Source organism: Psammomys obesus, unplaced genomic scaffold (genome assembly GCF_907164565.1).
Source record: "Psammomys obesus unplaced genomic scaffold, mPsaObe1.curated_primary_1811, whole genome shotgun sequence".
NCBI lineage: Eukaryota > Metazoa > Chordata > Mammalia > Rodentia > Muridae > Psammomys > Psammomys obesus.
The window spans coordinates 11,022,001-11,036,215 of NW_026591918.1; the positions used below are offsets into that span (position 1 = coordinate 11,022,001).

General features: G+C 46.6%; 1 protein-coding gene across 1 annotated transcript in view; it reads left to right on the top strand.

Annotated features, from left to right (window-relative positions):
- The window catches only part of Frmpd2 (FERM and PDZ domain containing 2), a 101,280-nt gene that overhangs the window by 31,827 nt on the left and 55,238 nt on the right, over positions 1-14,215 (top strand). The window contains exons 7-14 of the mRNA XM_055612436.1: positions 667-751; positions 1,040-1,053; positions 1,575-1,699; positions 2,936-3,007; positions 4,348-4,522; positions 7,866-8,013; positions 8,573-8,711; positions 13,648-13,803. Coding sequence (XP_055468411.1) covers positions 667-751; positions 1,040-1,053; positions 1,575-1,699; positions 2,936-3,007; positions 4,348-4,522; positions 7,866-8,013; positions 8,573-8,711; positions 13,648-13,803 — 914 coding nt within the window. The remainder of the gene's footprint in view (positions 1-666; positions 752-1,039; positions 1,054-1,574; positions 1,700-2,935; positions 3,008-4,347; positions 4,523-7,865; positions 8,014-8,572; positions 8,712-13,647; positions 13,804-14,215) is intronic.

Genomic DNA, 14,215 nt, shown 5'->3' on the forward strand with positions numbered 1-14,215 from the left:
GGAGGCAGGGTTTGGTTGTCTTCACAGTTTTAGGACACAGTCCATGACGTAGGAAGCCATGCAGCAGGAGCTTGTGGCAGTGGAGCACATTGCATCTTCGGTGAGGAAGCAGAGAAAGATGGATGCTCTTGCTTTTTTTTTTTTCATTCTGTCTGGGATGGCAAGACTCATCATTACAGTGGATCTCAGTTAAACCAATCTAAGAAGTTTCTTAAGATGTGTCCAGAGCTTTGAGTCCAGATCTTGTCAAGCTGACCAGTTTTAACCATCACGCCCTATTTATTTGCTTATTTATTTTGAAACAATTTTATAGTCTAGCCACAAACTCTTGGTCCTCCTGTCTCAACCTCTGAGAAGTGAGATTATAGATGTCTGCCACCAAACCTAATTTTACTTATTTTTATTGAAAGTTACTGTCATTATTCCTAAATCCAGGAACCCCTTTGCTTTTTGTCATTAGGATTACACCCACCTCTAACACCCTCCTCACCTCCCTACTCTGTGACTGCCATTTCCACTTGCAGTCTGAGAATACAGACTCAGAGACATTCATTTTCACCAAGGGCACACAGCTGACCAGTTGTGGCGGTATCCACACACTCTGGGCTGCTTATCCTGTACAGCCAAGCTGTTTGCACCTCCCCTACCCACCATGCTCTTTGGTAGTTTCCAACAGAAGCCCAGAGACGCAGAGCTCCTTGGAGCGGTGCTGGAGTGCCACAGCGCACAGTCGCAGCAGCTTCGTTACCAGGTCAGTCTCCTGCTACCGAGCCCTGCTTCTTTGCTGATTAGTGATGTTCTTCAGAAAATGACACGAGCAGGAAGCCAAGGTATGTGGGCCCTGCTGGCCGCAGTATTGTCAGGAACCCCACATCTTCTGGGAATACCAGTAAGGCTCAGAGATGGAACAGCATGAGCCTTGGTGCTTTAGTGGTGATTCCCAGGCACATCCTGTTTGCTGCATAGCAAACAACCATGAAGCACAGTGGCTACAGGCCACAGTGACTCAGAGCTCATGACTGTGCCTTGGTGATTTCAGCAGGGGTCAGCCAGGTCTCCTGGCCTCTCTGAGGCCAGCTGTAGACTGGAAGGGCTAGCTTCACTCCTGGGGAGTGGGTTTGTGGCCCCAGCATCTCCATGAGAGCATGATATACTGTGCACACTGTGATGGCTTCAGCCTCTCTAGCTGACAAGAGTGCACCAGCTCCATTGTCTCACAGGACTCCTGTTGGTCTTCTGAGGACCAAGGGGTCAATCAGTAGGTGGTACATGACTGTTTATTGTCAAAACAGTTGGGATGTCTAAAGTTTCAAAAACAAATTCAGAGCCGTGATCTCTTTAGGGATGGTTGGGATCTTGGGTTCATGGTGAGCACAGAGGCAGAATTCTGGGGTAGAGGAGGAGAAGATGTGGTTGTATCCCCACTCTGTGCCTGTGTAGCCTTCACTTCCGAGGATCTCAGCTTCACTGATGGAAGAGGCTGTGTAACCTCTCAAGATGTGGCAGCTGAGTCTCTCGCAGGATGATGCATCAAGTGCTTCATTCTGCCTCACTCCTGTCCAGTGCTTTCACAGGGGCAGGTCCCTGTGATTGTGAGGAGGGTCCTCGGTGTGGCTCTGTGCCTATGCTCTTGGCAGAAGCAGAAAGCTCGCAGCCAGCGACATCTTCTCCAAGGGATTTCCTGCAAAGAAAGGGAAAGGTGAGCAAAGAGGTCTGGAACTGGAGGACACTGTCAAGAATGTGCTTTAGCTAGGATCTGAAACACAGAGGGCAAAGACAGGCAGGGGCTTCAGGACTCAGAGACCTTGAACTGGGATTCACTGATCTGTACCGGCAGAAACCTGAACCTGGCCACTCAAAGCTAGGTATCATTCAGTTCTTCCCAGCTCCGACTGGCCATACCATAGATGCTGCTTAGGGAGTGAGGCTGGTTTAGGCACACTTCTGAAGTTTGAGGCCACGTGTGTGGAGAGCAACAGCACAGTGTGGCATATAAGAGAGCTGTCAAGGTAGAATGCACTTGTCAGAGGGCCCCTTGGGCTTACAAAAGGCAGGGACATGCCTGGGATTGCAAGATGGCTAGTAAAAGGTGAATCTTTTTTCTTGTTGGCTGGTGGCGGTGTGTGTGATAGGATTGGGAAAACATAGGGGAACTGAGGCCAGAGAGCAGCTACACCAACTTGCCCAGCCTTGAAGGTCAAGCTAATGGGACATACAGATACAGGGTGGCCCCTGAAGTCTATTTATACTCCTGTGGAAGAACTCTGCTGATGAGTCAGTTAGCTTACTGAGACCAGTTTGCACGCCACCTTGACTTTCTGAGGCAGGGTCTCTCCCTGAACCTGGAACTCTCCGCATTCAGTTAGACTGCCTGACCAGTGATGCTGAGGGAGCCTCCCGCTCCCATCTACCTGATGCTAGTGTTAGAGATGCGCGACATCATGCCTGGCTTTTACACGAGTTCTGGAGTACTGATCTCAGGTCCTCATGTAGTACTTGACACTTTACCCACTGAAAACCTCCTCAGCTCTTGGTTTTCCTTAAGGTCTTTTTTTGAGATAGGATCTTACTGTGGAAACTTCTGATGCTCCTCCCTCTACATCCTGAGTACTGATATTAGAGATGTGTGCCTCTATGCCCAGCTTGTTTTTGGTACACGTGACGATTACATACAGCCGTTTGAATGCTACCCTCTAATGATGCATCCAGTGAGAGTCAGCATGCTGTCAATCTTCTACACCTCACTGTCAGGCCTCCCTCTGTTGAGGTGGACAGAGTGGAGGGGTCTCTTGCCTCTATCATATCTGGAACCTGTTTCTTGGGGGGGGGCACCCTGGGAGGCAGAGGGCTGTAGAAGGCAGAGGAGCATGAGCTCCAAGCCTGGAGCCTCCTGCACTTCTTTTTTCACCTTTGGTATCCTGAATGTTTTTCTCAGTGCCCCAGACCAGAGTTCATCCTGTTGGCTGGAGAGGCCCCGGTGACCCTACATTTGCCTGGATCCATTGTGGTAATTACTAGTTAGACTGGGTGGGATGGGAAGGAATCCTCAAGACAAACAAACTCAATGCTGACTGTACTTTAAATAGTGTCTTCCAAGGACATCTGGAATCTCCCTGAGCTAGGCCCTTCTCCCCTGAGTCCCCATGTCCCTCTTCCTTTCCTCTTCCCATCCCTGCTCATGCTGCCTTTTCAAAGTTGTATAAAGAATAGTGTTCTCCTTTCTAGTCACTCCATCTTCTATCTCTTCCATCCCTCCAGACTCTTGCCAGGGCATGGCCACCCCACTCCTGCCTCTCATTTTCCTTTAAGAGAGGAGCTCCTTGTGGCCTTCTGTCCTTCTCTCACCTACTCCCAATCCAGCCTTCATCTGCTCATTCAGCACCGATGCTGTGGAGTATCTCCACAAGCTGGTACTCTGCCAGGCCCCACTGCATGCTGTGGCAAAAAAAGTCCTTTCCCTGTGAAGCCTACAGTCTGACAAGAGGAGGAAAAGAGAGACAAATTCATAATAAAAAAAGAACGCCAGGTCATGATTTGTGCTTTAAAAAATTTTTGAGAACACGTATAAGGGTAGAAGAGGTTAGAAGACGATGGAAGGGGATGAGGGAAAAATGCTCTTTTACACAGGAAGTGACAAGAGGGGAAGGAGAGAGGCATGAGGGGTTTCAGGAGAAGGGTCTGACAGACTGAGAACACCATATGGGTGTGCTACCCAGCTTAACGGAGTACACATCCTCATGGCTCATGCCCAGCCTGGGGCCATGAGGTTCTCAGCTAATGTTGAGCATTTGGGATGATGATCTTCCCATTTCTCATACTCCTAGAGCCAAGATGCCTATCTGGCCAACCCTGTACTTCAATTCTGCCTTTTGGCTCATGGGTCTTCTGGAGACAGGGCTGTGGGAAGGTTGGGATGGTGTCTTTCTTTTCCCAGGTTTCTATGGCACCCTCCTGCCTGTCTTCTCTGTAGCTCAGGGCAACGCAGATGAACATGAGGAAGCCCTCTCTGTCTTAGTCAGGCGTGTAGGACTCGTGGATGGGTCTGAAGAAAAGCTGGGGAAAGAGATGGAGCAGTCTCACCTCCCCACAGTACTAACCTCAGAGACTCTTCATAAAGCTCAGACTTGGGTCTGGGTTGTGCCCTTTACTAACTGTGCAACCCTTGAAGAGTCCCCCATTGTCTCTGAGCCTCAACTTCTCATCTGCTACCAGGGAGCAAAACTATACTCATCTCATAGGTAGTTAGGCAATTAAATGAGTTATTGCATGGAACATGCTTAGCCTGGTGACTTGCCTAAGTTAAAGACTCATCTTAATTGTGAGCATTGCTACTGTTACTGTTTTCAGACCAAAAAAGGGAAATCCTACTTGGCTCTCCGAGACCTCTGTGTGGTCCTACTGAGCGGACAATGTCTGGAGGTGAAGTGTGATGTGGAGTCCACAGCAGGAGCTGTCTTCACTGCTGTCATGTCCTTCACCAACCTTGAGGAGACCACCTACTTTGGCTTGGCTTATGTGAAAGGTAGGTGTTTCCTGGGGACACTATTGACCTGGAGCTTCTGGGAACCCAGGTACACGAGCATCTGAACTCTGTTTCTCCTGAAATGCTACTTGATCCTGGGACACCTTACTTTGCTGACCTCAACACAAGTTGGCATAAAGGGTGCTGTGTGAAAAGCACAAGTGAGCACAGACTGTCATGAAATAATGTGGGTAGAATGTGGGTTAGTGGCTGGCCAGGTCGGATCAGTTATAGTCCTCTGAAGTTAGACAAACAAATATTGAAAACATTTCTAAATTATCTGGGGTGATGCTGGCATTTTGTACCTTGGCTCCAAATAACCCAACTTAATCTTTCATGAGAGAATGGTTTTTATATTTCTTCCCAAGTCTTTCTCTTCATGAAGGCCCTTTTTGCCTGTGAGTTCTCAGGGTGGCACAGTGGGGCTGGTGGCAGTGTCCTTGTTTCCCAAGAGTTCTCTTCAGCAACTCTACCACAAGGACCCCATTTTCAAACAGAAGGAACAGCCATTCTGTGCTGTTATGTAGGTCGTGACTGATGAAGTTTAACTTATGAAACAAACAAACTAATGAAAGCATTTTTAGGAAGCATATTCTTTTTAAGTGCCTTCTATATAATAGAAACTACTCAAATCACTTTGTTTTTTTTAAAAAAAAACATTTTAGTTAAAATATAGCTACATCACCTCCCCTTCCTCTCCTCCCTCCAACCCAATCCATGCCACACCTTTCAAATTCACAGCCTCTTATTTAATAACAACAACAACAACAACAACAATATTGTTAGGCACACAGACACCCAGACACACATACACCCTGTTGCGTCTCTTTAGTGATGCCTGTAAGCATATGTTTTCAGGAATGACACTTGGCATTAGATAACTCATTAGAGACCTCATCTCTGGGGAAACCTAATTCTCTTTTTCAACAGTCATTAGTGTCCTGTAGCTTTTCATCTAGGGTTAGAGCCCCGTGCGCTTGCCCCCAGCCACACTGGCATGCCAATTGGCATCGTTACTATTCAGATCTTGCTTAGGCAGCGATATCGTTGCGATTTCATGGGTATGGCTTTCCTGTCATATGTAGAAGACACAACCTTGCAGCAGACTTCCTGGTCTTCTGGCTTTGACAGTCTTTCCACTCCCTCTTCCACTGTGTTCCTGGAGCTTTGGGTGTAGGGGTGTAGGGGTGTAGGGGTGTAGGGGTGTAGGGGTATAGGAGTGTAGGAGTGTAGGGGTGTAGGGGTGTGTTGTAGTCATACCAGCTGGGGTTGGATGCCCCATGGCCAGTTGTTCTTCGTGTTTTGACAAGCAGTGGCTTTCTGTAATTGTTCCTGTCTTCTGTAAAAGAAGCCTTGTTGATGAGAGGCGAGAGCTACACTTCCTGACTGGGCAGCCCACAGAAAACATTGCATTTTATTGATGTGAAGTGTATAATCTCAGTAGAAACCAGGGCTTGGGAGATGACTCAGTTGGTAATGTGCCTGCCCTGCAAGCAGGACTTGCATTTGATTACCAGGACTCATGTGTAGAACAATCTAAGTGTGACGGTATGCCACCATAATCCCAGTGCTGGGGAGGCAGAGGCAGGCAGATCCCTGGGGCTTGCTGGCCTGCCAATAAAACCTCCCTGGGGAGTTCCAAGACACCTCGAGTCCCTGTCTCACTAAAAGTGCTGGATGATGTTCGAGTAATGGCATTCAAGACTGTCCTCTGGCCTTCACAGGCACATACATACATGTGCTTCCACATGTACACAAAAATGCACATATATGCTCAAAACACTAGATGAACAAATAAGCAAAATGTATTTGAATATAACCTTTTCCCTCCAGTCAAGGAGGAGCTTGTAAACACTTCTTATGGGGATGATACCTGGGTTTCTGGAGCTGCTTAGGGAGGGGCCTCCTGAAGAAATCTGGAAAGAGACCATCTTGGGAGGATTTGCCAGCCAGACTGTACTTGGAGCTCATTTCCTCTGGGAGAAAATCCAACATATGGGACAGTGAATGTGGGGTGGAGAGTCAAACTCAGCAGAAAGGGTGGAGTGTTGGGATTCTAGGGTGACAGCCATTAGAAGTGTCTGGACAGCTACCTACCTCTCCACACATAGCAGCCCAGGCAGCAAGGCTGTGGCTAATTTCAAAGCCCTGCTTTCTAACTGTGGTGGGAGTCTCACCCTGGAACAAATCACTGTCCTACACACTGAGGTAGGAGGGTGGAGCATAGGAGCAGACAGCTTGGTATATATGGAGCTTCAGGCAGGGGTTGACCTGCAGGAATCCTGGGACCCTATGTTTCCCAGTTTGACTGAGAGCAGCTTTTCAAGGAGAAGAAGGATGGGGACAGCATTCAGTAGTTCAGACCGATTTAACTGTCCATGTGGACGAGATGGAGGGACTGCCGCAATAAAGTGGCATAAGTGGGTGGCTTAAACAGTAGGCTTTTTTCTCTTCAAAGATGGGGTCTTGAGGTCGAAGATGAAAGCGTCAGCCGATTTTTATTCTTTATAGTGATCTGCCCTCTGGATCACAGCGGAAATCCTTCTCACTGAGTCCTTACATGGCAGAAAGAAAGAATGAGGGGCAAGGGAGGGAGAGAGAAACTGAGTCATGAGTACCATTGCAGTGGGTGCCTGGGCTCACTGGATGAGTTGGAGGAGTATGCAGATGTTTAGTAGTCTGTGTCTGGGAGGTGCAAGATGGGCCAGTCGATGCAGAAAGACCTGGCATGTGGCAGAAACTTCATACTCCATGCCTTTGTCATAAAATGACAGCTGGGAACAAGGTGCTAAGTGGCAGCTCTTCATCATAAATGCAGTTGTCACTCAGCGTCCACAGGAAATAGATTCTAGGACTCCAGCGGACACCCAAATCCATAGACATTCATAAGCAAAAGGAAGTGGTGTGTATGTGTGCCTTGTGCATTCCCCTGTGTCTCTAGAGTCCTCAGAATGCCCAATTCAGTGTGAAAACTATCCAAAAGGTGCCCTCTTATACCATACAGGGGACATTGACAAAAAGTCCTGTACTTATTCAGTACATGTACAAATATTTCAGCATATGGTTAGTTGAACCTGCAGACTTGAAGGCTGTTCGTGTGGAAGGCTGTCTGTAATGTGTGTTTTTGATCGATTTTCTTTGTCTCCTTCTCTCCACTCCTATGGCCCCTGCAAGAGTCCCCTGTTACCAGATACAAAAGGGACCTTCTGCTCTCTCCTGCACCAATGCAGCTTATATCCCTCCCCACCCCTCTGGGCAGAGCTCTAGGGATGAGTGTGTGTGTGTTGGGGGGGGGGGGAGGCACACCTTATTGATTCTCCTCCAATCTCTTTTTCCATCCCAGATGAAGAGTTCTTTTTCCTGGACACAGACACCAGATTGTGCAAACTTGCCCCAGAAGGCTGGAGAGAGCAGCACCCAAAAGGTTCCATGAACACTTTAACACTCTTTCTGCGGATAAAGTTCTTTGTCAGTCACTATGGGCTGCTCCGGTGAGTACCACAGCCCATTCCTGGGATCGCTGAAGGGTTTATGGTCCAGGCTGGTATTACAGGTAGTGGATAAGCAGATAACACAGGGGAGGGATAATAGATAACATATAAAGGCCAGTTTCTGTCCACGGGATTCTGATGTAATGGAATCAAGAGGAAACCAGTCTTTTATAGGCAGGGCCTATCAAAATGAGAAATCGCTCCACGTATTTCAAACAGTCCACTCAACATTTAAGTTCTCTTTTCCCTAAGTCTCTGCCATGCACAGCTCCACAACTCCAGGGGTGTACATTGGCTTTGATTCAGCTCACCTTCTCTGGTTTTTCATTGCTTACTGGAGAGACTACCTAACTGAACATAAGTTTTATGGCTTGAATTACATCCTCTTGGGTATCTGGTATAGAGAAGCCCTCATCAGGACTGGTCTGGGCAGAGGAGTCCACACTAATCTCTCTTCTCTGAGTTCTGATGGGTTGTTTTCATTTTCCCAGTCTGAGAAACCCTTGCTTTTCTAGCTCTCCACATCCAAGCTCTCTTCATTCTTGTGTTTCTTTGCTAGGCACAGCCCAACAAGGCATCAGTTTTACCTGCAACTTCGAAAAGACATTTTAGAAGACAGGCTGTATTGCAACGATGAGACACTGCTGCAGCTGGCAGTCCTTGCCCTGCAGGCTGAGTTTGGCAATTATCCTAAGGAGGTAGGGTGGTGCCTGGGGCCTTTGGGTGGAATCACTGGAAAGATGAACATGGGATGCTGAGACTGTTAGGAATATGGAGGCTTTGCCTTTGAGAAGTGCTCCATCCAGCAACCTACCCACCCATTCATTTATCAAACAAGCATCCACTGAACATTCTTTCTGTGTTATGCATTATACAAGGTCAAACAAACAAGTTCATACATTGTAATATAGTCCTTGTCTAGTACATCCTGCTTTACATTAGTTAGTTTGTCCTATTATGATGAAATACCCAAAAAAGTTAACTTACAAAGAGAAAAGGTTTATTTAGCTCATAGGTTTAGAAGCTTGAAGTCCAGGATTGGACCACTCCGTTGGTTTGATGAGGGTGCTGGGTATCAGGACCTCATGGTGGGAGCACATGTTGGGAGGAACTCATAATGCCAAATAGGAAGTCAGAGGGAGAGAGGCTGAGGTCCCACGGTTACTTCTGAAGAGAAGCCTCCAGTGACCAACAGTTCTTCTTCCATGAAAGCTCCATCATTTCCCAATAGCACCACACTGGAGATCAAGACTGTCCACTGTCTCTTGGGGATCACTCAGACCAAAGCCATACCACAGTAAGGCACACATACTGAGCTTTTAATCACCATTATCACCAATATTAATAGCCAAGCTTTACTAAGAGATCACTCTATCTGCCATTGACATAAACATCTAACCCACATAAATATTGCAAAGCTGACACCACATATTCTAGATAGACAATCTGTAGATGGTTTAAAGTCTTTGCACCTGAGTGTGAGTCAGTCAGGGGCAGTTTTACTGGGAGGCATGTCCTCTCAAACAGTGCCTCTTCTTGACTATAGCAGCCCCTTGCCATAGCAGCAGAATCATATACAAGTAAGGGTGTGGATTTGGGCCATTGAGGAAGTGGGGAGGATGGGGGAAGTTGGGGAGGGAAAATTGTAATCAGAATATATTTTATGAAAAACTCCATCTTCAATAAAAATATACCAATAAACTTTATTTTTTAGAGCAGATTCAATTGGAGATGCAGAGATTTTCTGACCCCCATTGCATAGCCTTCCACCCAAAACAACATAACCATACTGATATATATATATATATATTACAATCAATCAACCTGTTTTGACATATTGTTATTACCTAGAATCTATACTTGTGCTTGATTCTCTGTGTGTGGGTATTTCAAATAGCATTAGGGGTGTAGGCTAGATTTCTAGCACTGTAACAAAATACCTGTGGCCATCAACTTACAAGGAGGAAAGATCCACTTGCCTCCTGGTTTCAGAGGTTTTAATCCATGGTCATTGGCTCTGTCAGTTTGGGATGTGGTGACACAGTAAATCATGATAGAAGTGAATGGTGAAGGCTGCTCACCTCCAGACCAACAGGAAGGATAGGAGGAGTCCGGGGTCTCAGTATCTCAAGGGAATGCTTTCAATGACACAACTCCTCTCACACAGCTATCTCTGAAAGGTTCTCAACTTTCCTAATGCCACCGCCCTGTAATACTGTCCCTCATGCTGTAGTGACTCCAACCACAACATTACTTCTGTTGCTACTTCAAAACTGAAATTTTACTACCGTTCTGAATCATAAGGCAGGATATCTGATATGTGACCCCTGTGAAAAGGTTATTCAACCCCCAAGGGGGTCATGACCCACATGTTGAGAACTGTCTTAAAGGTTCCACTCCCTTCTAATAGTAAGTACACAGGGCTTTGACATCACATGGCCTTCAAGGGACATTCTGTATTTTAACTGCAGCCACAAGGCTTCAAAAGGGACAGCGCCTCTCTGTGTTGTTAGCGGGCAAGAAGAAGAGGCTTTCAGCATTTTATGAGGTGATGGGGCTGGCTAGGTGGCACCTGTCACAGTCTGGAGGACTTTGTATGTCTTGCTAAGGGGCTTCTATTTTGGAAATGCTTCTGGTGGTGGGAAAAGAACTGAAAGCTGTTGTTGTGAAAGATGGGTGCCCCTGCAGAATTTTAAGCAGGGAAGTAGCATGATTATATTTGCATTTTAAAAAGGAGACAAAGGCAATTTAGTATAAAAATAAATCTCCTTAATCACACATCACAGCAGAACAACGTTCCACAGGCTCAGACTCTTCAGCCTGATCACGTGGGGATTTTTATACAGTCATAGACATTGCTGCACGCCATCTGCATTATTTTCTGCCTTCCTGATGATGTCACGGGTCTGGAGCGCTTGCATGCTATGACTCCATGGGGCTGGGACGTCCATCGAGTATCCAGTCCCTCTGTTGAGCATTCCCCTGATAGTGCCATGTAAGTGATAATTGGGATGATCATCACACCGTAGTACCTTGGGTGTTTCTCTTCTACAAATGCCTCAAAGACAATGGTACTTGTGCCTAGAACTTTCTAGGTCCTTGTTGACATCTTCTCTTAGGTACGTTCATAGCAGGAAATGCAGGGACAAAAATCCTATATTCCTTTTCTCCATCCCTAAATGTTTTAATAAACTTAATTTTTCAGGACACATGTTTGTTAGCTTTCTGTCACTATGACAGAATACAAGAGATAATCTGCTTAAAGGAAAGAAGCTTTATTTGGCTTCACAGAGTTTGGTCCATGATTACAGGCTCCCTCTCTTTAGGTAGGCCTAGGTAAGGGAGCAAACCTCAGGGGTAGAGCAGAACAAAACTCATGGTAGATCATGGTAGCCAGAAAGCAGAATGACAAAAAAGGGAAGGGGCTGGGGTCCTGGCAGCAACCTTATTCCCTTCCACTGGATCCCACTTGCTAAGGGTGTCCCCAACTGTGCCGCTTGCTGGTGAAAGCCGATAGCATTCGGGAGACTTAACACAACTATAACAGAACAGTTAAGTTTACAGCAAATGGCAGGTAGGAATGTCTGCTGTGCCAACATCTCCCCTAGTGAACATCATAATTTCCTATCAGAGGGCACATTTGTTACAATTGCTGAACCAGTGCTGACAGACTGCCGTCACCAGAGTACCTGGTTAGCACAGGGATCGCTCCTCGTGTCGTATACTGCGTATGTTTTAACGAGCATATAACGGAGTGCATCACTATCATTCGGCCACGCAGAGTCGTCTCATCGCTCTAGAAGTCGTCAAGAGCTCCCTCCCCTTGCTGGCGTTCTGCCTGTCTGTCCGCTGGCAACCACTCATCTCTTTACCGTGTCTGTAGCAGGAGAGCTCATGTAGGCTTATGTCATTTAGTAACATGCCTTTAAGCACCTTCATGGCCTTTCCTTGTTAGTGGGTTTTTTTTTTTTTTTTTTTTTTTTTTTTTTTTGTGCTGAATAGCATATGCCATCACCCAGATGTACTATCGTTTTTTGTTTGGTTTTGATTTGCTTTTACACTTACTCCCCGGACAGCTTTTGCTTCCGTGGTTTGGCGATTATGGGTAAAGCTTCTGTGAACAGCCATGTGCAGTTATTCGTTTATGTTCACTGCTATGCATAACCCAGGGCTTCCTGCAGGCCCTCTTCCACTGAGCTACAGTCTTGGCTTCTTGGTAGCCTTTTCTGTGGACATAGGTCTTCGGTCTTTGGGGTTAATTGCCAGGGCCTCAATTAGAATCTGTTTTAAATCTGCAAGAAGTTGACCAACTGTCTTTCAAAATGGCTGTACAATTTTCAACTCTCACCCACAATGAATGTGAATTCCTGTTGTTTCTATTCCCAACAACACTTGGTATTGTCAGTGTTCTGCATTTTGGCCAATCTAACATGATTTAGTTTATTTATTTATTTATTACAATTTATTCACTTTGTATCCCCACTGCAGCCCCCTGTCTCGTCTCCTCCCAGTTCCACCCACTCTACCACTTCTCCCCCTATGCCCTTTTCCTAGTCCCCTGATAGGGGAGGACCTCCTCCCCTTCTATCTGACCCTAGCCTATCAGGTCTCATCAACGTTGGCTACATCAACTTCTTCTGTGGCCTGGCAAGGCTGCGCTCCCTAGGGGGAAGTGATCAAAGAGCTGGCCACTGAGTTCATGTTAGAGACAGCCCCTGTACCCCTTACTAGGTAACCCACTTGGAAACTGAGCAGTCTATGGGCTTCCTCTGAACAGGGGTTCTAGGTCCTCTCCATGCAAGGTCCTTGGTTGGAGTATGCTTTATTTTTTTAATGCACTAGAGCACTGAGAATATTGTTTTAAATTTTCTTTTGTGCCATTGATCTTACCCGTGACTCACTCTGGGTCACCTGGAGAATTCTGGGATTCTCAATCTATGACCACGTGTTTACAGGATTGTGCCACAGCATGAATGTGGGGTGTGGTGGATACAGTGGTGTGCACTCCTGAACCCTGTCACACTGACTCACCCACCCTCTGAATAAAGGTCAGATTCACCCAACTCCCAGCTGCCTTCTTCATGATAACTACCATCAAAGCAGTGTTTGGGGATGGGATGACAACGGTTCACCCAGGGGTAGGCTGTTGGAGATCAGGATAGAAATCAGAAATGCAGAAGCAGGGTAAGCTCTTCACTACCCAGGCCTATCTTTCTCCTTTTTTGCAATGGACTTGGAGATGTATCTCCATGAGCTTCACCATACTTCGGTTTGTCCCCACGTCTGTGTTGAGGGAACCCAGTACTAAATACTAACTGACACTGATCTTCTAGACTCTCCTGAGGAACTGTAGCCTCAGCTTCTTAAGTAGCAGACCTGCTGCAGATTGAGGTTTGGGTTGGGGAGAAGGATCTGGTCTCTCCAAACATGGTCCTGTATAGAGATGATGTCATAGCTGAAATTTCCTTGTTTGGCCCCACTTCTGATACAAACCCAACACTGTGTTCCAGAGGCACCTCAAAGGAGTGTCATTGTCCCAGGCTGTTGGGAGTGTGGTTTCACACACATTTCTCTTCTATTTAGAAGTGGCTGGAAGGGATCCTGGCTAAGCTTTCTTCTGCATGCTCTTCCTAGCAGGTGGGGAGTAAAGAATACTTCCGAATTCAAGATTACATCCCGGCAAGGCTTATTGAGCGGATGACAGCAATCCGGGCCCAAGTAGAAGTCTCAGAGATGCACCGACTCAGTTCTGCGCCGTGGGGAGAGGATGCCGAGCTAGAGTTCTTAGAGGTGAGGCCTCTGGGGTCTGGAGAGAGGTGTTAGGGTTCAGGAAATATAGTCAGTGATTCTCTCTGTAGCCATCTTTGGGGACCAAAAGGGATGAAATTTGCAAGGAGTTATAGGCAAAAATTTAGCCCACAAAAGGAAGACTCTTTCATCACACTGAGCAACAAGGAAAGGTTTCTGGTAACAGGTTGCATTAGGAATGATCCCTCAAAGGGATAGGATCTAATGAGCTAGGCTAATGTTACAGGGCCTTGCTTTGACCTTAGAGAGGCATCTGTGGCACTTTCCTGTGGGCAGGGATGTGCACATTTTCCTGTATCTAAGCCTCACAGTTTGGGTCATAATATTCTGTCCAAGTGTTTGCTTGTTTCTTTGGTTTTGCCTTTAAGAAGATAAGTGCTTGAGAGAAGAATGG